Source organism: Sciurus carolinensis, chromosome 8 (assembly GCF_902686445.1).
Source record: "Sciurus carolinensis chromosome 8, mSciCar1.2, whole genome shotgun sequence".
NCBI classification, from domain to species: domain Eukaryota; kingdom Metazoa; phylum Chordata; class Mammalia; order Rodentia; family Sciuridae; genus Sciurus; species Sciurus carolinensis.
The window spans coordinates 64253368-64276948 of NC_062220.1; the positions used below are offsets into that span (position 1 = coordinate 64253368).

Below are 23581 nucleotides of genomic sequence, written 5' to 3' on the forward strand. Positions count from 1 at the left end.
TCAAGGCCCTAGAAAAGCAAGAACAAATTAATTTCCAAACAAGTGGAAAACAGGAAATAATTAAGATTAGAACTGAAATTAATGAAATTGAGAACTTAAAAAAAAAAAGTGTTTTCTCAGTTTTTGTATCACTGTGACCAAAATACCCAACAAGAACAACTTAAAGGAGGGAAAATCTACTTAGGGATCATGACACCAGAGGTCTCAGTCTGACTCCAACGCTCTGGGCCCAATGTGAGGCAGCATATTATGGGGGAAGCGCCCAGTGGAAGAAAGTCATTCAGTTTATGATGGGGTCAGGAAACAGAGAGGGGAAGAGGCCCAGGGAAAATGTGCCTTTCCAGGGCATCCCCAGTGACCCAACTCCTCCAGTCATGCCTAACCTACCTGTAGTCAACACCCAGTCAGTCCATTTATACTAGGATAGACTGAATAGGCTATATCTCTAGAAATCTAATTATTTCACCTCTGAAATAATGAGTTTTGGGGGACAGCTCATATCCAAACCATAACACAAAGAATCAATGCAATAGGGCTGGAATTGTGGCTCAGTGGTAGAACACTCACCTAGCATGTGTAGGGCACTAGGTTCAGTTCTCAGCACCACATAAAAAAATAAATAAAATAAAGACATTGTGTCCATCTACAGCTGAAAATACTTAAAAAAAAAAGAAAAAAGAATCAATGTAACAATGAGCTGGCTCTTTGAAAAGATAAACCAGATTGATAAAAAATCTCAGTAAAACTAACCAAAAAAGAAAAAAAGACCCAAATCAAGAAAATTAGAGATGAAAAAGGATAAATCACCATAGACATTTCTGAAATTAAGAGGATCATTAGGAACTATTTTGAAAACTTATATGCCAATAGAATGAAAAATCTTGAAGATATTCAGAAGTTTCTAGACATACATGATTTACCCAAATTGAAACAAGAGAATATAGAAAATCTAAACATATCAATATCAAACAATGAGACTAAAGCACTAATAAAAAGCCTCCCAACAAATAAGCTGAGTTACGCCAGAACTTTAAAGAATAACTAATGTTAATCTTCTTCAAATTATTCCATGAAATAGAAAGGGGATGAACACTCCCAAATTCATTCTACAAAGCCAGTATCACCCTGATACTAAAACCAGATAAAAACTGTCAAGAAAGAAAACTAGGGGCTGGGGCTGTAACTCAGTGGTAGAGCACTTGCCTAGCACATGTGAGGCACTGGGTTCGATCCTCAGCACCATATAAAATTAAATAAATAAAGATGTTGTGTCCACTACAACTAAAAAAAAAAAAAAAAAAAAAAAAAAAAAATTAAAAAAATAAAGAAAACTATAGACCAATATCCCTGATGAACATATACAGAAAATTTCTTAATATTAGTAATCTGCATTCAAAAACACATTGAGAAGACTGTATATCAGGATTGAGTTGGTTTCATTCTAGGAATGCAATTTTGGTTCAACATATGCAAATCAATAAGTGTAATTCATCACATAAATAGAATAGAGGGGGGAAAATCACATGATCATCTCCATAAATGTAAAAAAAGCCTTTGACAAATTCCAGTACCCATTTATGTTAAAAGTGCTGGAGAAACTAGAAGGAACTCACCTCAACATCATAAAGCTATACACAAGAAACCCAAGGCCAACATCACAGGGAATGGAGAAAAGCTGAAAGCATTTCATCTAAAATCATGAACAAAACAGGATGTCACCATCACCACTCCTATTCAATATAGTTCTTGAAACACTATCCAGAACATTCAGGCAAGAAAAGGAAATTAAAAGAATACAAATAGAAAAAAGAAGAAGTCAAATTATCTGTTTGCTGATGACAGGACTGCACTTAGAAGAGCCAAGCTACTCCACCAAAAGATTTTTGGAGTTAATAAACAAATTCAGCAAAGTAGCAGAATATAAGGCCAAATATAAAAATCTGTAACTTTCCTACACTCCAAAGATGAATAAGCTGAGAAAGAAATCAGGAAAACAATTCTATTCACAGTAGCCTCCAAAATAATAAAATATTTGGGAATGAATCTAACCAAGGAAGTAAAAGACAGTGAAAATCATAGAACATGAAGAAAGAAATTAAAGATGGTCTTAGAAAATGGCAAGGCCTACCATGCTCTTGGATGGGCAGAATTAATTCTGTCAAAATGGACATAGTATCAAAAGTGATTATACAGATTCAATGCAATGCAAGCCCTAACAAAATACCAATGACATTTTTCACAGAATTTTTTTTTAATTCTAAAATTCATGTGGAAGAATAAAAGACCCAGAATAGTTAAAGCAATAGTGAGCAATAAGAGTGATACTGGAGGCATCATAATAATTGATCTCAAATTATACTGCAAAGCTATAGTAGCAAAACAGCATGGTATTGGTATAAAAACAGACATAAAGACCAACATAATGGAATAGACAATGCAGAAAAAATTCACATAGATACAATCATCTGATCTTTGACAAATGTACCAAAAATATATGTTGGTGAAAGAGAGCATTTTTAACAAACGGTAATGGGAAAACAGGATATCCATATGTAGAAAAATCAAGCTAGATCCCTAGCTCTCACCTTGCACAAAAGTAATCTCAAAGTGGACCAAAGACCTAGGAATTAAATCAGAAATGCTACAACTGCTAGAAGAAGACATAGACTCAATACTCCAACATATTGGTGTAGGCACAAACTTCCTGAGTAAGACTCCTAAAATTCAAAAAATAATGTCAATAATTAATAAGTGGAATGCCTTCAAATTAAAAAGTTTCTGCACAGCAAAGGAAACAAGATTGTGAAGAGAGAGCCTGGAGAAAAGCTTTGCCAGATACTCTTCCAATAGAGGATTAATATCCAGAGCATATAAAGAACTCAAAAAACCTAACACCAAAACAGTGAATAACCCAAAAGCAAGAATCAATAACTGGGATAGATTCAAACTAAATAGCTTTCTCTCAGCAAAGGAAACTATAAGAGAAAGCCTACAGAGTGGAAGAAAATCTTTGCCACTCATACTTCAGATAGAGCACTAATCTCCAGAATATATAAAGAACTCAAAAAACTCTACACCAAGAATACAAATAACCCAATCAACAAATGGGCTAAGGAAATGAACAGACACTTCATAGAAGAAGATCTACAAGCAATCAACAGACATATGAAAAAATGTTCACCATCTCTAGTAATAAGAGAAATGCAAATCAAAACAACACTAAGATTCCATCTCACCCCAATTAGAATGGTGATTATCAAGAATACAAGCAACAATAGGTGTTGGAGAGGATGTGGGGAAAAAGGTACACTCATACATTGCTGGTGGGGCTGCAAATTAGTGTAGCCACTCTGGAAAGCAGTATGGAGACTCCTTAGAAAACTTGGAATGGACCCACCATTTGACCCAGCTATTCCACTCCTTGGCCTATACCCAAAGGACTTAAAATCAGCATACTACAGAGATACAGCCACATCAGTGTTCATAGCTGCTTAATTCATAATAGCCAGACTGTGGAACCAACCTAGATGTCCTTCGACTGATGAATGGATAAAGAAACTGTGGTATATATATACAATGGAATATTAGCCATAAAGAATAATAAAATTATGGCATTTGCAGGCAAATGGATGAAATTGGAGAATATCATGCTAAGTGAGATAAGCCAATCTCAAAAAACCAAAGGAGGAATGATCTCACTGATAAGCGGATGATGACACATAATGAGGGGTGGGAGGGGGCAAAAATGGAGGAAGGAAGGACTGTATAGAGGGAAAAGAGGGATGGGAGGGGTGGGGGAAGGAAAAAGTAACAGAAGGAATCAAAAACTATTACCCTACGTAAATGTATGATTACAGAAATGGTATGCCTCTACTTCATGTACAGAGAAACAAGATATATCCCATTTGTTTACAGTAAAAGTAAATTTTTAAAAAAGCAAATAACCCAGTTAATATATGGGCAAATGAAATAAACAGGTATTTCTCAAAAGAAGAAATGTAAAAAACCAAAAATACATGAAAAAAATTTGTGCAACATCCTTAGCAGTAAGGGAAGTGCAAATCAAAACTGCACTGAGATTCCATCTCACTCCAGTTAGAATGGCAATCATCAAGAGTAAAAATAATAATAAATGTTGGTGAGGATGTAGGGGAAAAGGAACACTTCTACATTGTTGGTGGGACTGCAAATTAGTACAACCACTATGGAAAGTAACATGGAGGTTCCTCAAAAGACTAGGAATAGACCCACCATGTGACTGTGCTATCCCACTCCTTGGTATTTATCCAAAAGAACTAAAATCAGCATACTGCCAATGTTGATAGAAACACACTTCACAATAGCCAAGTTATGGGACCAGCCTAGTTGTCCCTCAATACATGACTGAATAAGAAAATGTGGTATGTATACACAATGGGGTTTTTCTCAGCCATAAAGAAGAAGAAAATTATGTCATTAGCTGGTAAATAGATGGAAATAGAGGACATAAATCTGAGTGAAATAAGCAGACTCAGAAAGTCAAGGGTCAAATGTTTTCTCTTATATTCAGAAGCTAAAGATAAATAAGGAATTTTTTAAAAATAGAGAGGGGATCTCATGAAAATAGAAGGGAGAATAGCAGAGTACAGGAAGAAGAATGTGAGGGAGAGAGGACAAATGGAGGGAGGAGGAATGGGAAAGGTGAGAAACAGCAGCATGAAATTAACCAAACTATTCATGTACATGTAAAAACATATCACAATGAATTCCACGTTTATGTATAACTATTTAATGTTATACTTGTTTTAAAAAAATCAATTAAAAATGTTTTTGGAAAAAAAAAAAACACATGCTATGAATAGTTGCAATGCACTATTGCAACTATTACAACTATTGTTGTACCCCAAACACCTTATAGAGTTAACTTTTTCAAACTAGAATCCAAACAAGAACCACACACACTTGCAATACAAATTCTATTTATGTGAGGAATTTCCTCCCCCACTTCAATATTTTATGAATATGAGTAGCTGTGGAGAGAGAACCCCAACCTAAACTTAAAGAATTCAAGTTATCTGAGCCTAATAAATAGTTTTTAAGTTTTAAAAGTCATTTTAAAGATTTTTATTTTGAATTTGTTTTGATGCTAAGGAAGGGGCTTTCTTGCTAAGGTAGGGGGAACATGACATCTGTCTCAACCACATGGATTGAGAGTCGGAGACACAGAATAAACTGCAAGCAGAATCCAAAAGAACTGCTGCTAGGAGACACACACTGCTACTTGTGCAACACAAAGGAAAAGAAAGGAATTTTCTTCCCTCTCTACAGCATACGTAGCACAGTGCCAATACAGTTCACATGATTTTAAATTTTGCAGACTGGAACAAATGTAATACAAAAAGTATTACAAAAGCCTTACTTTAACCGGTGATGATGGCATATGCCTGTAATCCCAGAGGCTCTGGAGGCTGAGGCAGGAGAATCGCAAGTTCAAAGCCATCCTCAAAAATTTAGTGGGACCCTAAGCAACTCAAGCAAGATCCTGTCTCTAAATAAAATATTAAAAAGGGCTGGGGATGTGGCTCAGTGAATAAACATCCCTGGGTTCAATCAAAAAAAAAAAAAAAGTCTTACTTTATGCCAAATTTTGAAATAATGCAATCCTCCAAATCAAAATTTTCTTGAGAAGCACTTCCTTTCAAAGTGTTCAGGGAAATGAATTCAAGGTTTTATTTAAATTCTTGCCACATAGTGGTACTATTTTAGCAAAAGCTCTTGCCAATAGAGGTACTATTTTAAATAGTGGTACTATTTAAAAGAAATGTGACTTTAATCCTAAAGTACAAGTTTGACTAATTAGAGGATTTCAAAATCTCTTGTGAAAAACTGTGATCACCTGATATGGTTTGAGTAGAGTTAGGATTCAGGGAAGGGAAGACCATTTTGACATCGTCTGTATTTGAAGTGGTAGAAACCTGGAGCACCAGCTCAGCCAGAAGCCAGAGTTCTCAAGGAGACCAGATGCGCAGTGCTAAGGGCAACACTTCAGATGGCCTCACAAGCTTGGGATAGATACATGGTGGTAAAAACAAGAGCAAAAAAAAGCTATGTTGTTTTATGCAGCTTTCACTCTGCTGTTACTTAAAGACCTGACAAGAACAAATTTAGAGAAGGAAAATTTTATTTGGAGGCTCACAGTTTCAGAGGTCTCAGTCCCTAGACAGCTGGCTCCATTCCTTGGGGTGTGAGGTGAGGCAGAACATCGTGGCAGTAGTGTGTGGCTGAGGAAAGCAGTTGTGAACGTGGTATCCAGGAAGCAGAGAGAGAACTAAGCTCAGTTCACAAAATATATACCTGAAAGCCAGGCCCCCAATGACCCACCTTCTCTGTCACATCCTACCTGCCTACAGTCACCACTCAGTTAATCGCTATCAGGATGTTAACCCACAGATTAGGTTAAGGTTCTTTTGACCCAATCATGTCACCTCTAAACTTTCTTGCACTGCCTCACATATAAGCTTTTGGGGGATACCTAATATCGAAACCATAATATATGTCTTGATTACAGAGTGAGCAGTGTCTGTATGCACAGCATCATGGTAGCATTTAAAGTGTTAGATTTTTCAGGATGAGTCATTTTTCTTATTTCTTGATCTTCTGCAATTTACTGAAAGACTTATTGTTAAGGGTCTTGTGCATAGAGAGAAGCACTATTTTTTGTATTGTAATGCTCTATTTAATAAACATGTTTAAGTAAATACAACTTAGAAAAAGCAATTTTTCTTAAACATGTAAATATTTATTTCCAAGTTTATTACACAAAGTCCCTGAAACAATTTAAACTATAATTACAAATTTACAGCAAAAGATTTTCTTCAGGACATCTTGAATGCCCATAAACAGCAGACAAGATATAAGTAACTTGTCATTAACTATTTTAGTCTACATTAGATTAAACTTATCTTCTTGTTTTTGTAAATTACTGGGGATTAAATCTAGGGCTTTGGACATGCTAGGCAAGTACACTACCACTGAGTAATATCCTTAGCTCCTACATTAAACTTATCTTAAAGTAAATAACATGAATCCAGCTCATATTATTATTATGTCTATGCTTCATTATTTTTACTCCTTCCAGATTATAGTAATACTAAATTTGATACTTTCTTAGGAAATAGTAATGTATCTAAATTTAAAAGACAAGAAAAACAATTGTAGAGCAGCAAGCTTCAGGATCTGGGCACCAAACCAGTGATTCTTGTTTGGGGCACAGAACCTATCTGCCTTTCCCAAATGATTGAAACCCAACCCCCGGGTCCTAAAGTTTCTTCATAGATAACCTTTATTCATATCTGTAAGACAATTTAACTCCACATCTTTCATTTAGATTTTAGGCTTTTGTTATTTGGTGCACTCCTGTGACAGTGTCATTTAAAAAGCTGTATGTGGAAAGGATCTCCTGAACGGGTTGAGTGAGAAAAGCGAGGTTCAGAAGGCTATATCTAGTCTCCCACTTCTGCATAGGAAGTTGTAGAGGAAAAGAATATAATATTTTTGCTCATATATTTCAAAAAAGAAACAATGGAAGAATAAACTAAAAACTACTAAATGTGGTTACCTAGAGGGAAGGATGGAATAAAAGGATAATAGGAATGGAAGCAATACACTTCTCTGAGTATTCCTCATAATGTTGTTTTATCATGTTACACATAACTAGGAAGACACAATTCTATTAAAGAGAAAAACTTAAAGAACAGTTTAGGTAACAACAACAACAAAAAAAAAATACTTTTTTCTACCTGGTAGAATATACACATCTTAAAGGCAAAAAGAACTGCATATTTCCTAAACTGTATTCAGTATTCTTACTGTGAGTGGGTCTCTGGTACTGTTATTCTGAAACCATTACATGTACATTATAGGATACACTAATAAGCAATTATATAAAAGTCTGTAGGGCAGTTAATGGTTCAAGTCATTAACATGATTAATGATTATGATCATCAGTGATTAATTTAACTTTTATGTTAAAGTATCTAGAACTTTTAATAATTCAAGATTCAGTAAAAGCAGGTCAACCAGACCAAGTGGGTCTCTTATGTGATACTCCAAGAATTGCACAGCACCCCTATGCAGTACTCACGTCACAGAAAGAAAAAAGTGGGGAAAGAGCTTTAACGGAATCAAGTTTCTAGATTTAAGTACCAGCTTACAGGAAATACAGGGAACAGAACAGGTGAAATGACATCACAGGAAACAATGAGAATGTGGGCCATTTTACAACATACTTTGTTTCCTTCAATTAATAAGCAGCTGGGGATATAGCTCAGTTGGTAGAGTGCTTGCCTTGCAAGCACAAGGCCCTGGGTTCGATCCTCAGCACCCCAAAATAAATAAATAAATAAGCAGCATAGGAAAATAAACAGAGTCATACATAAAAAGATATTTTTGAGATTACTTAGGGAACTCAAATATAGAATATATATCTGAATATATTCAACAGATGATGTTGAACAATTATTACTATTTATTATACAAAACAATGATCCCTTTTTCTTTAATCTTTACATAAAAATAAAATTGTATATATTACTGAGACACTATATTATGTTTCAATATGTGCATGCATTGAGTATATATTTAAAGACTAAGGATATTTATCTCCTCATTTATCATTTCCTTACAGTGTCAACTTTCAAAATCCTTTCTTCAAGTTCTTTGAAATGTATAAAATTAACAGTGCATTACTGTTATCTATAGTCACCCTACTGTATAAAAGCACACCAGCACTTCTTATTCCTAACTATAGCTTAGTACCCACTGGTTAGTCTTTCCCTATCCCTCCCTGCACTCTACAATACCTCACCTCTGGTAACCACCATTCTACTCTCAACTTAAGTGAGATCAACTTTTTAGATTCCATGATGAATGAGTTCATGCAGTAATTTTTTTTCCTACACTGGGCTTAACTGAATATAATGGTCTCCAATCCCAAAATGCTGTCACAAAGGACAGGATTTCATTCTTTTCTATGCATAAGTAGTATTTCATTCTGTACGTATACAAATGGATATTCTTTTTGCCCATGCATAAGTTGATGGACACTTAGATTGTTTCCATTTCTTGGCTATTGTGAATAATGATGTAGTGAACATGGGAGTACAGAAGTCTCTTCAACATACTGGTTTCATTTCCATTGGACATTGTTATGGTTTTGATATAAGGAGTTCACTGAAAAGCTCATGTATTAGGCAATGCAGGAATATTCTGAGGTGAAATGATTGTGAGAGCTATAGCCTCATCAGTGGATTAATCCATTTGGCAGACTAATCATTTGAATGGACTACTGGTTGGTAACTGTAGGCAGGTGAGGTGTGACTGGAGGAAGTAGTCACTGGCAGTGTGGCCTTGGACTAATCTCTCTGCTTCCCAACTGCCATGAATGGAACAGCTTTCTTTTGCCATGACAGACTTCTGCCATGATTGACTGTCTCATCCAGAGCAATGGAATCAGTCAATCATGGACTGAATTTCTAAAATCATGATCCCAAAATGAATTTTTCTCCTCAAGATGTTCTTGTCAGATATTTTGGTCACAGTGATAAAAAGCTGACTAACAGATACATAGCCAGGAGTGGGACTGCTGGATCATTTGGTAGTTGTAGTTTTCATTTTTTGAGGAAAGCCCAGGCTGTTTTCCATAATAGTTGTACTAATTTGCATTCACACTAACCTTGTCTCCACATCCTTGTTAGCATTTGTTGTCTTTAGTCTTTTGGTTAGTAGCCTTTCTTACTGGGGTGAGATGATATCTCATTGTGGTTTTAATTTGCATTTCCCTTTTGATTAGTGATGGTGAGCATTTTTCATGTACTGGTTGGCAATTTGTATGTCTTCTTTTGAGAAATGTCTATTTAGAGCTATCATCCATTTTTTATATGACTTATTTATTTTGATTCATTGTAAACAAATGGGGTACAATTTGTTTCTCTGGCTGTACATGAAGTAGAGTCATACCATTTGTGTAATCATACATGTACATAGGGTAATGATGTTTGTATCATTCTGTTATTTTTCCTTTCCCCCACCCCTCCCATCCCTCTTTTTTCTCTATAGAATCCATCCTTCCTCCATTCTTGCCTCCCTCCATCCCCTCATTATGTATCATCATCCACTTATCAGAGAGATCATTTGGTCTTTAGTTTTTTGGGATTGGCTTATCTCACTTAGCATGATATTCTCCAACTTCATCCATTTGCCTGCAAATGCCATAATTTTATTCTTCTTAATGCCTGAGTAATATTCCATTGTGTATATATATACCACAGTTTCTTTATCCATTCATCAATTGAAGGGCATTGGTTCCATAATCTAGCTACTGTGAATTGAGCAGCTATGAACATTGATGTGGCTGTATCACTGTAGTATCATCCATTTTTAATCTGATTGTTTAGGTGGTCTTACTATGGAATTTTCAGAATTTCTTATATATTCTGGATACCAACCCATTGACAAATATATAGTTTATAAATATTTTCTACCATTCTGTAGGTTGTCTCTGTACTCTGCTGATTGTTTGATTTGCTCTGACAAAGCATTTTAGTTAGATATAATCCTATTTGTCTATTTTTACTTTTGTTTCCTCTGCTTTGGGGGTCTTATCCAAAAAGTCTTTGCCCATGTCAATGTCTCAAAGCATTTTTCTTATTTATTTTTTTTTCTAGTAGTTCCATAGTTTCAGGTCTTATATTTAAGTCTTTAACTCATTTTCAGTTGACTATTGTAACTTTTGTAACTTTTGAGAGGTAAGAGTCAAGTTTCATTCCTCTACATGTGAGCATTCAATTTTTCCTAGCTCTATTTAAAAGTCTGTCCTTTCTCCAATGCATGTCCTTAGCACCTTTGTAAAAAATCAGTTAGCTGTAAATATGTGACTTCACTTCTAGGCTCTATTCTACTCCACAGGTCTACATGTCTGTTTCTACATCAATATCATGTGGGGGTTTGTTTTGTTTTGTTTGTTTTTATTTCACAATACTAGGATTGAACACAGTGGTACTTTACCACTGAGCTATACCTCCAGCACATTTTTTTCATTTTGAGACAGGGTATTGTAATGTATAAAGCTACTCCCCTGCCCATTCCATTGCAGTCATTTTCCCCGCCTCCCAACCACTTGTCAATCTGTGAACATCCTAGCTAGCTATTGGTTCATCAGTCAGCTTGCAAGTATCCTTCTCCGATATTGGTCCTGTTAGCCCCGCAAAATTCAACCGCCATCTTTCCTCTCTTGCTTCTTTCTCCTACACACTTGCTTTTCCTCCTCCTCACTTCCCACTCTTTCTCTAGCCCACGCCCTTTCTCTTTCCTTTCTCTTTTCCTCTCATTTTCTCTCTTACCCTGCAGGGAGACACTCTGTTTGCTTAATAAATTCCCTTATATGATTTCCCGTGTCCATCGTGGATTTCTGGGAGCTACTGTTGAGCCACAACTGAGACCAGGCATATGGAGCGCAGTTCCATCGGAGGGGCTGGAGCTACTGTGGTCCCGAGCTGAGCTGCATTTTTCCTTTCAGGTATTACCAAATTGCCAAGACTACCCACGTACTTGTGATTCCCCTGCCTCAACCTCCTAAGTAGCTAGGATCACAGGCACGTGCCACCAAGCCCAGCTAATACAATTCTGTTTGGATTGCTATAGCTTTGTAATATGTTCTAAAGTCAGATACCATGATGCCTCTTGCTTTGTTCTTTTTCCTCAAGATGGCTTTGGCTCTTCAGGGTCTTTTATATGCTTTCATATATAAAATTTAGAATTGTTTTTTCCAGTTCTGTAAAGAATGTCATTGGTATTTCTGACAGGGATTGCGTTGAATCTGTCAATCACTTTGGGCTATTTTAAATTCTTTGAGCATTCTCTAATACTGATTATTAATGGGTCACTTTCTGGTACCTTATTTTGAGTATCAGCTAAAGTCATAGTTTCCTAAAAGCTTTTGATGCTTGCTGGCATGCAGCATCATTTGGGCATTGGAGGATTAGGTGTTATTCCAGACTTCCTATTCTGGCTTTATTTGTGCCTGTTTTCCCAGAAATTCTAAGTAGGCTGCTTAGTTTTATCTCAGACTGTAGTCACTTCCACTATTTCAGCACTGAATGGCACTCAGGTTCAGATTTACAGGGAGTCTGCTGTTGGTGTATTGTCACTGTTTCAGTTCTAGAAGGTAATCCCAGTTCAAGTTTGTCCCAAATACATTGTTGGTGTGCTGTTCAAAATGAACCAGAATAATACTAGAAAGAGTAGGCTGTCCCCACAAGCCTTTCCCTGGGGTTGGGGTAGGCCCAGATGCCTCATCCTGTGGTCAGGTACTATGGGATTCTAGTCAGTTCTGGGCAGAGTCACCATAGATAGACCATTCCAGGGTCCTATGTTACGCCTGTGGCTACCAATGCCACTAAGTTGTGTCACACCTTGAGCCCATTACCCATAAAGATCAGCACAACACTGGGACAGGATCAAACTCCACACTGATAAGGATTGCCTATGGCTGAGATGGATTTGCAACCCAAGATGCATCCAGGTGATACTAGTTAGAATAAATTCAGATAGATTTGTGCCATGTGTCTTCCCCTTGGCCCTGGAGCTGTTCTAGAGGCTCTATCTGCTGACATCCCTAATGGGATAGGGGTCATTAGGATAAGCTTAGTGTTAGGATTTACTGGCCCAACACTAAGTTCCAAGGACAAAATCCTGTGCTTACTCTCTTGTTCTACCCCAGCAAATGGGATTTTATAGTACACTGTCAGTCTGAGATTGGTGTAGTGTTGATGAAGCAGTCCCTTGCCACCTAAGCTGACACTAAGTTGAGTCAAGCCTGAGTTCTATAGCCACAAGAACCTGTGTAGTCTTAGGGATATACTGGGGCCCACATTGCAGCTGGCAGTGATGAAGGCAAAGCATAAATTTGTCCCACTGGAGTACAGGTCTCTGTCTGTTGCCAGGCCATTTCTATAGCACAAACTCTAAGTTCTGGCCCGGCAATATCTGTGCTGCCTAAGGTTGGGAACAGGTAATGGAGATACCAAGGTTGTTGCTAAACTATGGGACCTGAGTCTCATAGCTTCAGGGCCTGAACTCTCTGTGGAAGAGGGTGGATGTGCCCCTGGTCTGTATCATTTGAAATGATACAGGCAGAACCTTAAGTCTGTCCTTGCATTCTAGCTTCTGCCTGATATAGGGCCTGGTCTTTGACCTCTGGCCTGAGTATGTAGCCTTCAGTTTCTACTAGGCACCCAGCCCTGTGCTACCTTTTGTGTGCTACTCCCTAAGGGATAGAGTCTTGTTCCCTAATCTGCTGCACTTGGAGGAGGCATAGTAGAAGGAGCCAATCTCCTGGTCTAAGACAGTTCCAGCATCTCGGTTAGTCATAGTCTGCAGATATTGGCCTGGCCAGAGGGGTCCTGAGTCTTGGCCCATTACTAGGTTTTACTATGGCAGGCCTGGTACAGGGTTTCAAGTCTAAAGCCTGGACTTAATTCTGTTGACCTGTCCCAAGCAGAAGGCAGCTTTCTTCACACTGGGATGTTTGCAGTTAGAGGAAAGAGTGATGTGGGCAACTTTTTTATCTTTCTGCTTTCTTCAGTACATCTTTTTGTTCTGTTAAACTAAAAGCAGGCACTATGATCTCTTGCCTGATTTCCTTAGCTCTTGGGAAGGTCATTTGGTGTGTGAGTAACTTTTAACTTGGAGTATCTGTGGGGAGATGATCATTTGAGCATCCTACTCAGACACCATCTTGCTCTGTCCTTGACACTATGTATATATTTTCTAAAGATGCCATTTCTGTCAAAGATGCAACAGAAATATTTATTGGTATATATATATATATATATACACACACATATATACATATAAATATATATAGAAATAAAATTTCTGGAATATACTTTCTAATACTCCATTATAAAGGGTGGAAAGAGGACTAAATTAACAAGATTAGCAAAATGTTGATCATTGCTAAAGTTGGATAATAAGTGATGAATATGATATTCTCCTTTTGCATTGTTTCAATTTTTCCATAATAAAAAGATTTTTAAAACATTATATGTGCTGTTTCTTATAATTAGTCTGTCCATCTGGAGACTTAATTTCCTAAGAAATGAGAATTAAGTCTGTGAAGTTAGTTTCCTCCTTACAACGGCTGATTCTTTCATCTTGGAACACACAGTCTTCCTCTCTACTGTGATGAGAGCAATTCAGTTTTATTTGGTAACTATTTGATTTGTTCACAGTTTCCTATATTCACTCTTCTCTAAGTAAAAATACATATTTATGCTTTATAAATAAGCACATGTAGGCAGCCCTGAGAAGGACTGTATAGTATGAGACTGTAAAACCCTATAAAGATATCTTAAACAATGTGAAAAATTATAATTGTTTATGATCTTTAGGTTTTTGGTTAAAACATTTTACATCCTTTTACTGCAGTTATAGCTGCAGAGGAAACGACATGAATGGAAATTTTTTAAAGTGAAGTTAATATTTAGTAGCTATGATTTAAAATATCAAAAACACTGAGGATTATAGTGTTTTAATTTGTTCATACAAAAAAAAACACTTCATTTTTCTCTGAAAGTGAAGGAGAAATGGATGAATGAATCCAAAACAAGTGTAATTGAGCCCTCTAAGCAATCATAGAGCTGCTAGAGTTTCACATTTTCATATCTAACCTTAATGAATATTTTCCTCATCACCCTTGCAAAATCTTATCTTCTTTCTATTTATTTCCACTTATTGTATGAAGTAAGCATCTTTTCTATGCCTTGGAAAACTTATATTTCTTTCAAAGTTTGAATCAGCTTCCATCATTTTTATTCTTTGTGCTTTCAATATCATGAAATGTCTGAGAATTCCTTTTCTAAAACAACTTTAGGTTTGAAGCAGCTATGAATTCTGGGCAGTTATTTAAAAATTCCCTATAGGCTTCCATAGACAGTGGAGACAGCATGATTTTTAGATCTTATAAAATCATTGTCAAAATACTGACAATGAGGTTTATCCCTCTAGATCAGTGGTTTTCAAATATTTTAGCATTTTTAAGAAATGGTCTTTAGGCTCCCCCGCCACCAAGCAAAATTATACTGAAAGCAAAACTATCCTACAGTGAGGAGGTAGGAATGAAGTCTCAATCCTATCCCCTGGGTTTCCCCTTCAGTTCTTCAGGTGACCCCCAAACATCATCAAGAATACAGTTTGCAGATATCTGCACTCTTTTGTGGATCAAAATTCTGTGGTTGATAAAGGACAGTCATTAATTTATACATCATGATGCAGAACATGATGTATAGAACTAGGATCAGGCATGTAGGTTCTACCCAGTGTACTAGCCCCTCCAGTTCATCCCAGAGTTGGTGCAGTCATATCATACCTCTGTTTCTCTATTATAGACCACTGATGAGGAGCTAATAGTACTTTCCAACAATCCTTGTATATGGATATTTCAAATCGTTCCTGACTCTCTGCACCTACTTTGAACCGATTCCAACTTTCAATCCCCAGCTTGACCTGCAACTCTCAAGCCCTGACCAGAATTAATCTGGGATTAAAAGGTACTGTACAAACATGGAATTTGTGTTTATATTTCTCTCCCTATATGCTTTTTGCTATTTTAGCTCCTCTTACATACGTATCCTTTATTCTACAAATCTCTATCTCCTGAATTACTTCATTGCCCACTTACAAAATCAAAAGCAGCTGCTGGGAAGGGTTGTTCCTTTCAGGAACAGTAAAGGTCTGACTTTTGAGTGAGACCTCATTTAATGTTTTTCCCATGTCTTTTTGAGTATGATTCCCTTTATCCTCATCTGCCACGGCAGCCAGCAGAGACAATGAAGCGAGGATGGGACTCAGAAGAAAGCAGATTAGAAAGAAAGGAAGACATCCTGTTTAACAGTCTTCCATAATGCTGCTTCTGTGCATGAGAGATGAGAGAAAGAGAAAGGGGAAGGGGAGGCATTGAGCAAGAGGAAAGAGCAAATGCTCTTGGAAATTTGAGGCAGTTACTGAGTGTTGGCTCTGTGTGTGTGTGTGTGTGTGTGTGTGTGTCTGTGTGTGTAAAATTCTTTAACTTTTCTAGGTGCCCCCGGTTCCAAAAACAGTTTGACCTCATACCTCCCTTAATAAGATCTAAAATCCATTTGAGTTTTTCCATCAGAATTCAAAATGTATATTTTTAAATGCTTGGTTACTAATAATTACCAGCTGATCATCCAGTCCAAAAAGTTGTTCCAGGTAAGTTTCAGATAATCTTCGAATTTTTTGTTTCATCAGTGGATCAATGCACGTATCCCTTTAATAAAACAATAAAACAAGGTCAAAATTAATTTCATTTCATAGTAGTTCTGTTAGGGGACAGACAAATGAAGATAGTGGGAACACAAGGTTCAGAGAATAATTCTATCAGATGGGCCCACTGTGCTGACCCCCACATGATTTCTTTCCCAAGAAGCAATTTACCTGCAACCCTGACTGGTCACATGGACAGGATATATCACCTTCCTCAGCAAACTACCTGTTAACTGCAGGAGAAATGCAGGCCCAAGATAATGTTGATGGGAGGAAGCCAGAAGACTTTTGTGACCAGATCCTGAAACTCTGGAAGATAAGGATAGTTCTTCCTAACCATAAAATCTATAAGAATGTATGGTGAAGAATCCAATTAGAACCAGTCAGCATGGGCCAAGATGACCTAGAGTTGCCATGGCAGTGGGTACCTGAAAGTATGATGTCATTTTGCTGTCAGTCTAAAGTCAAGAGGTGGACCTGGGTGGGGCTCTCTGGAAACTTCTCTAGGATCCCCAAAAAAGTTGGAATGTAGGAGAAGCACATTTTCCCTCTCCTCTGAGAGGACCCACTCTCTCCCTTGAGAGTGTCCCCTTTCCCTTTTTCTATCCCTCCAATTACTATTACTCTGCACGATGTGTCTAAAATCCTCTGACTTGATCACAAGAATCAGGATTTAAAAGGGGGTCTTTGCACTGCCTCAGTTTCTTGGAAGACCCCAGCTCTGTAACAGTTTCATAATTAAATCATTTTTTTTTTTTTTTTGTGGGTGGAGAGGAAGGGAAGAAAGAGGAGAGACATTCCCTTTGAGAGAAACAAATCAGAATTACCTGAAAGTCTTCTTCATACTATCTCCCCAAGATTTTGTTGAGACCTCAAGGAGAGTGTGCCTGCCTTTCTTTATCCCCAACTTGAAATAATCTGCCCTATGATCATGTTTCTCAGGAGAATATGCTATATATCTCAAGTTGAGAGCCAGTGAACATGTTATTCATATCCTAGTCTGTGGGACTCAACAGCCGATAGGAGAGGGACAATGTGCTTCTCCTGCACTCCAGTTTTATTGGGGATCCCAGAGAAGCCTACACTGATTTTTGTTAACAACTGATATTAGAAGCATTCATTGGTAAGACCTTATTTTGATACTATACAATGAGTGTTTTGCCTTCAAAATAAAATATTTCCCAATCATAAATCAAAACGATACTTACCAACGAAGACTTTCAAGACCATTTTCAATGATAGCCATGATCATTTCCTCTAAATATCTCAATGGATCATCAGGACATGTAACAAGTATACCACATAACAGTGCCTGTAAAAAAGGAAATGGAATCAATGTTTCTGAATTTACGTGTGCTGACTTAGCAGCAAATGGACTTTCCCTAGACAATTAAAAAGTCCAATTAATGTGACAAATAAACATGCTTTTTCAATAATAGATGTTGGAGAGAAGATTGAGAAAAAAGGAACACTTTTACACTGTTGGTGGAACTGTAAATTAGTACAACCACTATGGAAATCAGTATGGAGGTTCCTCAAAAGACTAAGAAATGTAACCACCATATGACCCAGTTATACCACTCCTGATATTTATCCTAAAGAAATTAAAGCCAGTACACTATAGTGATACATACATACCCATGTTTATAGCAGCACAATCCATGACAGCTAGACTATGGAACCAGCCTAGGTGTCTTTCAATGGATGAAAGGATAAAGAAGATGTGCTAGCTGAGCACAGTGGCACACACCTATAATCCCAGTGGTTCAGGAGGATGAGGCAGGAGGACTGCCAGCCTCAGCAATTTAGCAAAGCCCTAAGCAACTCAGTGAGACCCTGTCTCTAAATAAAATATAAAAAGGGCTGTGGTTCAGTGGTTAAATACCCCTGGGTTCAATCCCTGGAATTAAAAAATAAAAGGGAAAGAGAAAAAGAAAGTCAAGGGCCTTATGTTTTCTCTCACATGTGAAAGCTAGAGAGGGAAAAAGGAAAAATGGGAGTTGGGGAAATCTGATGAAAATTGAAGAGAGACTGTTATGGAAACTGCAGTCAGCAAGAGACCAAGCACCACTCCTAGGGTTGGAGAACTCAAGTTTATTTACACCAGCAGACCCAGATGAGCTAGTGCTCTGAAGTTCTGGGCCCCAAACTGAGGTTACGTAGGGTTTTTATAGGAAATTTGACATCGTTTTTAAAACCATTACAACACTGGTGGGTTTGAATTCTTGGCCTACGTGACCAAAGACCATGCACAGGGAATTTACCATAAGTAGTTCATAGGTATAGAACAGAAACTGTAAAATACTTGCAAGTGTGGCCTTCACCACAGGTAGCAAAAATTCAAGATAACTTGAGTTTACCTCCCTAAGATGTATATTTTTAAGAACTAAGCCTATGAGGTTATAGTTTAGACAGCAGTTAACTGGCCCAGCAATTAAGTGATGTGGTTATATTACTACAGTTTAAAAAGTTACAAAGTATAAGGCATCTATTGAATCTCTGACTTTGAAAGCCTTGGTACGGGGTGTTTACATTTCAGGAGCGGGTAGGCAGACTCTAGAAGCAACTATTTACAATCCAATAGGTAGGGACCCATAGTTAATTAGGTTCCCTACAGAAAGGCTGACAGGTGAGGAAAATTAACCATTTCCCCAGGCATTGGTTCTTTATCATAATGTTCTTATAATTTCATTTTATAATTAGATCTGGTTTCTCCATCATGAGACCAGTAGAGTAAAGGAAAGGGACCAGGGAGAGGGAGGAGGGAAAGAAAAGGGGAAATGCTGAGGAATGATAATGACCAAATTATATTGTTATAGTGTATGCATGTACAGATATGTAACAATGAATCCCACCATTATGTATAATGCATCAATAAAAATATGGAGTGAATAAATAAATAAACATGCTTTTTATATACCCCTTCTGTATTTATCTAGGGTTGATATTTTGCTAAAGACAAATCAAAATGCAATGTACTCTGCCTCTTTCCAAAAATCCATCAGAAATAGTCAATAGAAAGTCTGTACACCGTTACATGGGGAGTTAAAATCTTTATACCAAAAGCAGTTTTTAAATTTGGGGAAACCGTGTTTTTAAAGTCAAAAATTTCCTCAGATCCAACCAATCACAAAAGTGATTAAGAAAATCCACATCAAAATCGACTGTGAATTGAAAAACTCTTGAAAATCATTTGTATTTTATCATTTACAAAATCCAGAGTATATACTTTGAAAAAATTGTAGCATAGGTGGGAAACAAATGACTCACCAAATCTAAGCTACTGTTTAAAAAGCATGTATGAAACTCAAAAAGCTAAATCGTCTCATTTTCCTCTATGAGGTCCCATAAAAGAAGAAACTTCTCATTAAAAGTATTGATGAGACATGCAGAAATTACTGCACATTTCTCCATTTGAGACAAAGAAGAAGGTTTTACAGCACACCACCCACAGAAACCACCTGGAAATCTCCTTAGGCATTTGTCTTTTCCTTCTTAGCTCTCGGTATCCGGTGGGATCTAGCATGTGTTTGTTGGGGGTGGGGAGGCCTTCTTTGGCTCTTCTCCCAAATAGGATCTACTCCTGCAGGCTTTTTTTCTGCTTCTTGTATTTCAGAAACAAATACAATAGCTTTGTGTTCCCCTCTTAGTGTGCAGACTATAGGCTAGGAATCTACTCCTTAAGACAATAGCTAAATGTCTTAGACATTGGATCCCTCTTTCTTCAGCTCTGCCTCCTGAGCTAGTCTCATCTGAGTTGCTCACAGGTAACATTCAGCCCTCTGCAGACTGATTTTCTTTTCCCACAATCCAAGAGATTATGATTACACAGTAGGTTAGTGGTTCTTACCCAAATGGCAAGCTGGGTTTGAAAAGGTGTCTGTTAACTAAAAGACAGCAAGGGTGGGTCCTACGTGGACCTAATAGAAGGACTTAACTCTTCTAACACCTCCCTAAATAGCCCTGATGAAAAACCCATCAGCTCTGTGGCACTTGAGTGCCTGGGTCTCCAGTGCATTGAGTTTCTACATTTCCCACTCCATGTTCTCCCCTCCATCTTATTCTGATCCCCTAAGGACATCCACATCAGAATCACCTGGGAAGCAAACAGTTCTCTGAGGATGGGACCAAAAAATCTATATTTTAATAGAATTTCTAGCCCATGAAAATGTGAGAACTAGTGCCTTAATGCAGTTTGACTTTCTGAATTTAAATTTCTGAATTTTTAAGAAAACTGAGGTCTAGTTAATGAATATTAGAAATTGCCTATTTCTTTATATTTCCAAGCAGCCCAATTCAGAAAACTACTTTTCCAAAAAGTTCTTGCAGAAGTCAATTTGAGAAGATAGTTTCTGAAATGCCCATGAAAGCATACTGAACTACCATTGGATGAAATGCTACATCATGAGGTTTTTATTTATTAATGAATAAACAGTTCATATTAATGAATCAATAGCTTTTTTCCTGCTCTATGAAAATAAAACTCACAAAACAATTTAGTCTTTATTATAAGTAGAAGCAAGATATCCAAACAGTCTCACAAGATGAATGTGTGACTCAGAAACATTAATTAAGGTTTTACTACTGTTAGTCAGCTTTCTCAGTAAAAAACAAACATAAGGACAAAAAAAAACCATGACTTAACTATCACAAATGGCTTTCTCAAGCTTGTAAATTTACAGAACAATTATGCAATATTCCACTTTCAATTGGTTCTACTTCCCTAATCCCCAATATTTCTCAAATATTCTGAAAAATATCTTAGGTACTGAGGACAAAGATGGGTTTATCCTGGACAGTTACTTTCACTCCTTTCCACTACTTGCTCTTTCAAAGAGCAAATCAATGCATTCAATTGGATTCCAGTGGAATCCAATTCTACTGGATTTAAATCCTAGGTCTGAGCCAGGCACAGTGTACATGCCTGTAACCCCAGCAACCTAGGAGGCTGAGACAGGAGAATTGCAAGTTCAAGGCCAACCTTGGCAACTTAGGGAGGCACTAATCAACTTAGTGAGACTGTTCAAAATTTAAAAATATAAAAAGGACTGAGGATGCAGCTCAGTGGTAAAGTGCCCCTGGGTTAAATCCCTGAAGGGTTATGGAAAATAATATTCCTACAAGATAGTTTCCTGGGAAAAACAGAAACAGTGTGACTTGGGAGGAGGGAGGGGCAATTTAGCCAAACATTGAACCTCTCTGAGTACATCTTTTCCCAGTAACAGTGGGCCCTGAGGGAAAAAGCAAACTTTCATCCGTTCCCCAGTTCATCCCCAGCATCTCCACCAAAAACAAACATTTACCCCTTCCCAACCACAATGGGTCCTGAAGGGAAGAGGCGGATACTGAAATGCTGAGTCCGGGACTTTTATCCTTCCCCATTGCAGATGAGTCCTGGAAGTAGAAAAGCAAATAGTGAAGCTCTAGATAACAATGGGTCCTGGAGGAAGGAAGATAAGCTGTGAATCACTGAGTTGTGAGCTTTTCCCAGTGACAATGAGTTTCAAATTGTTTACAACTACCTTCCTGAGTTAAAATTTTAATGTGCACATCTAGGTCCCTGTCTGAACAGCATGTTTGCAGTATCCAATGATTAATTCACCCTCAATGTAAACTATAAAACTCAGACTCCTTCTGTAACCCAGGGGCCATTTCCATACCCAGAAAATGAGCCCACCCCTGCCTGAAGGATTGACTTCGCTGCAGAATAAAGGAAAGCTTGCTGATCCAAGGTTTGCTTCCCATCTCCCACCTCTGTCATTTGTGAGTTCACAAGATTACAATCCCCAATAACGGGGGGGGGGGGGGGGTGTGTGTAAAAAAATCAATAATTATTCAATCCTGGGTCTGAAATTTTCTAGTATGTAACTTCTGTTGATAGATTATCTCTTTGTTCCTCTGTTTCCTTTACCAAAATGGGAAGGCACACACGTTACAGGGTTACCATGAGAATTAAATGAATTAATATATGTTAACTGCTTTGAATAGTGTCTAGAAAAAATTAGGGACTCAACAGGTAATAATAGCAAGCCATTATTAATTTTAACCATTCCATGGGTAATTATTACCTTCATTAGAAGAAAAGACTTGCAGGAACAGGAAATAAATTTTCAAAAATTTCCTTTATACTACTCAAAGTTCACTGTGATGACACAGAGAAAGACTGACTTTATACCAAATCAAATAGAAGAAGTTAGAGAAAATGCATTTAGGGGAAAATGGCTAGGAAAGAGAACTTTATTGAACAATATTTCAAATATAAACGGCAAGATAGTTACTGTCTACTGTAACTCTGAGTGGTAATACCACAGATGTAAGACATTTAAAAGAGCAAGTCTCACTCATCTTGTTAGATTCTCAAATAAGCATGGTAAAATATGGTAAGGTCCTAAATAGTAAAATAAAAATAATTTCTCTAAGAGTACAGAGCTAAAAGTGCTTATCAAATGCTTTTGGGGTCCTCAGTAGTTGGAAAGAAAATCCAGGTGGCAAGGAGAGGGCAAGGATATCCAGGTGGGGAAAGAGGAAAAGCTAAGCCCCAGAGTAGAAATCAGTAATAAGGGATGAATGACAGAGGGTCACAGATGGGGCCATTCTGCAAAGAAGCTGGAAACCCATGCCATGACCTGGGACCTAGCAGGTGATTGTCTTGGTCTATTTTCTCCTACAATAACATAATTCCATAGACTGGGTAGTTTATAAAGAAAAGAAGTTCATTTGGGTTCACAATTCTGAAGGCTGGGAAATCTAGGAGCATAGTGAACAGTCTTCTTGCTGCTTTATAACATGACAAAGGCAAGAGAGAACCAAGGAAGCTGAACTTGATTTTATAATAATCTGCTCCTGTGAGAATTCATTCCTGTGAGAAAAGCATTAATCCATGCTCCTAAGAACTAATTACCTTTTTAAAGGTCCTGTACCTCTCCATATCATTGTATTGGGGAACAAGTTTCCAATACTTGAACTTTTGGTGGTCATGTTCAAACCATAGCAGTCATTCATAATTAAATCTCAGCAAGATCAATTACATGACCAAAAGTTACAGATAACCACATATTGGGGAGCACCAGTATACTTTGCTTTCAACATCCTACTATGGATGACCTTGACTTTTACAGGGGATAGTTTTGCTTATGGATCTCACAGATGAGTCAAAGAAGAATCAAACAATTCACAGAGCCAGGTTTTTAAACTATAAATCCAGGGTTTCACCTTACCCTATTGTGTACTCACAGAAAATTATTGAGTACATATATAT

General features: G+C 37.4%; 1 protein-coding gene across 1 annotated transcript in view; it reads right to left on the minus strand.

Annotated features, from left to right (window-relative positions):
- Fbxl13 (F-box and leucine rich repeat protein 13) overlaps nucleotides 1-23581 on the minus strand; it is a 227398-nt gene that overhangs the window by 194817 nt on the left and 9000 nt on the right. Inside the window, exons 2-3 of the mRNA XM_047561512.1 lie at nucleotides 17532-17635; nucleotides 16237-16327 (exon numbers count right to left, since the gene is read on the minus strand). Coding sequence (XP_047417468.1) covers nucleotides 16237-16327; nucleotides 17532-17635 — 195 coding nt within the window. The remainder of the gene's footprint in view (nucleotides 1-16236; nucleotides 16328-17531; nucleotides 17636-23581) is intronic.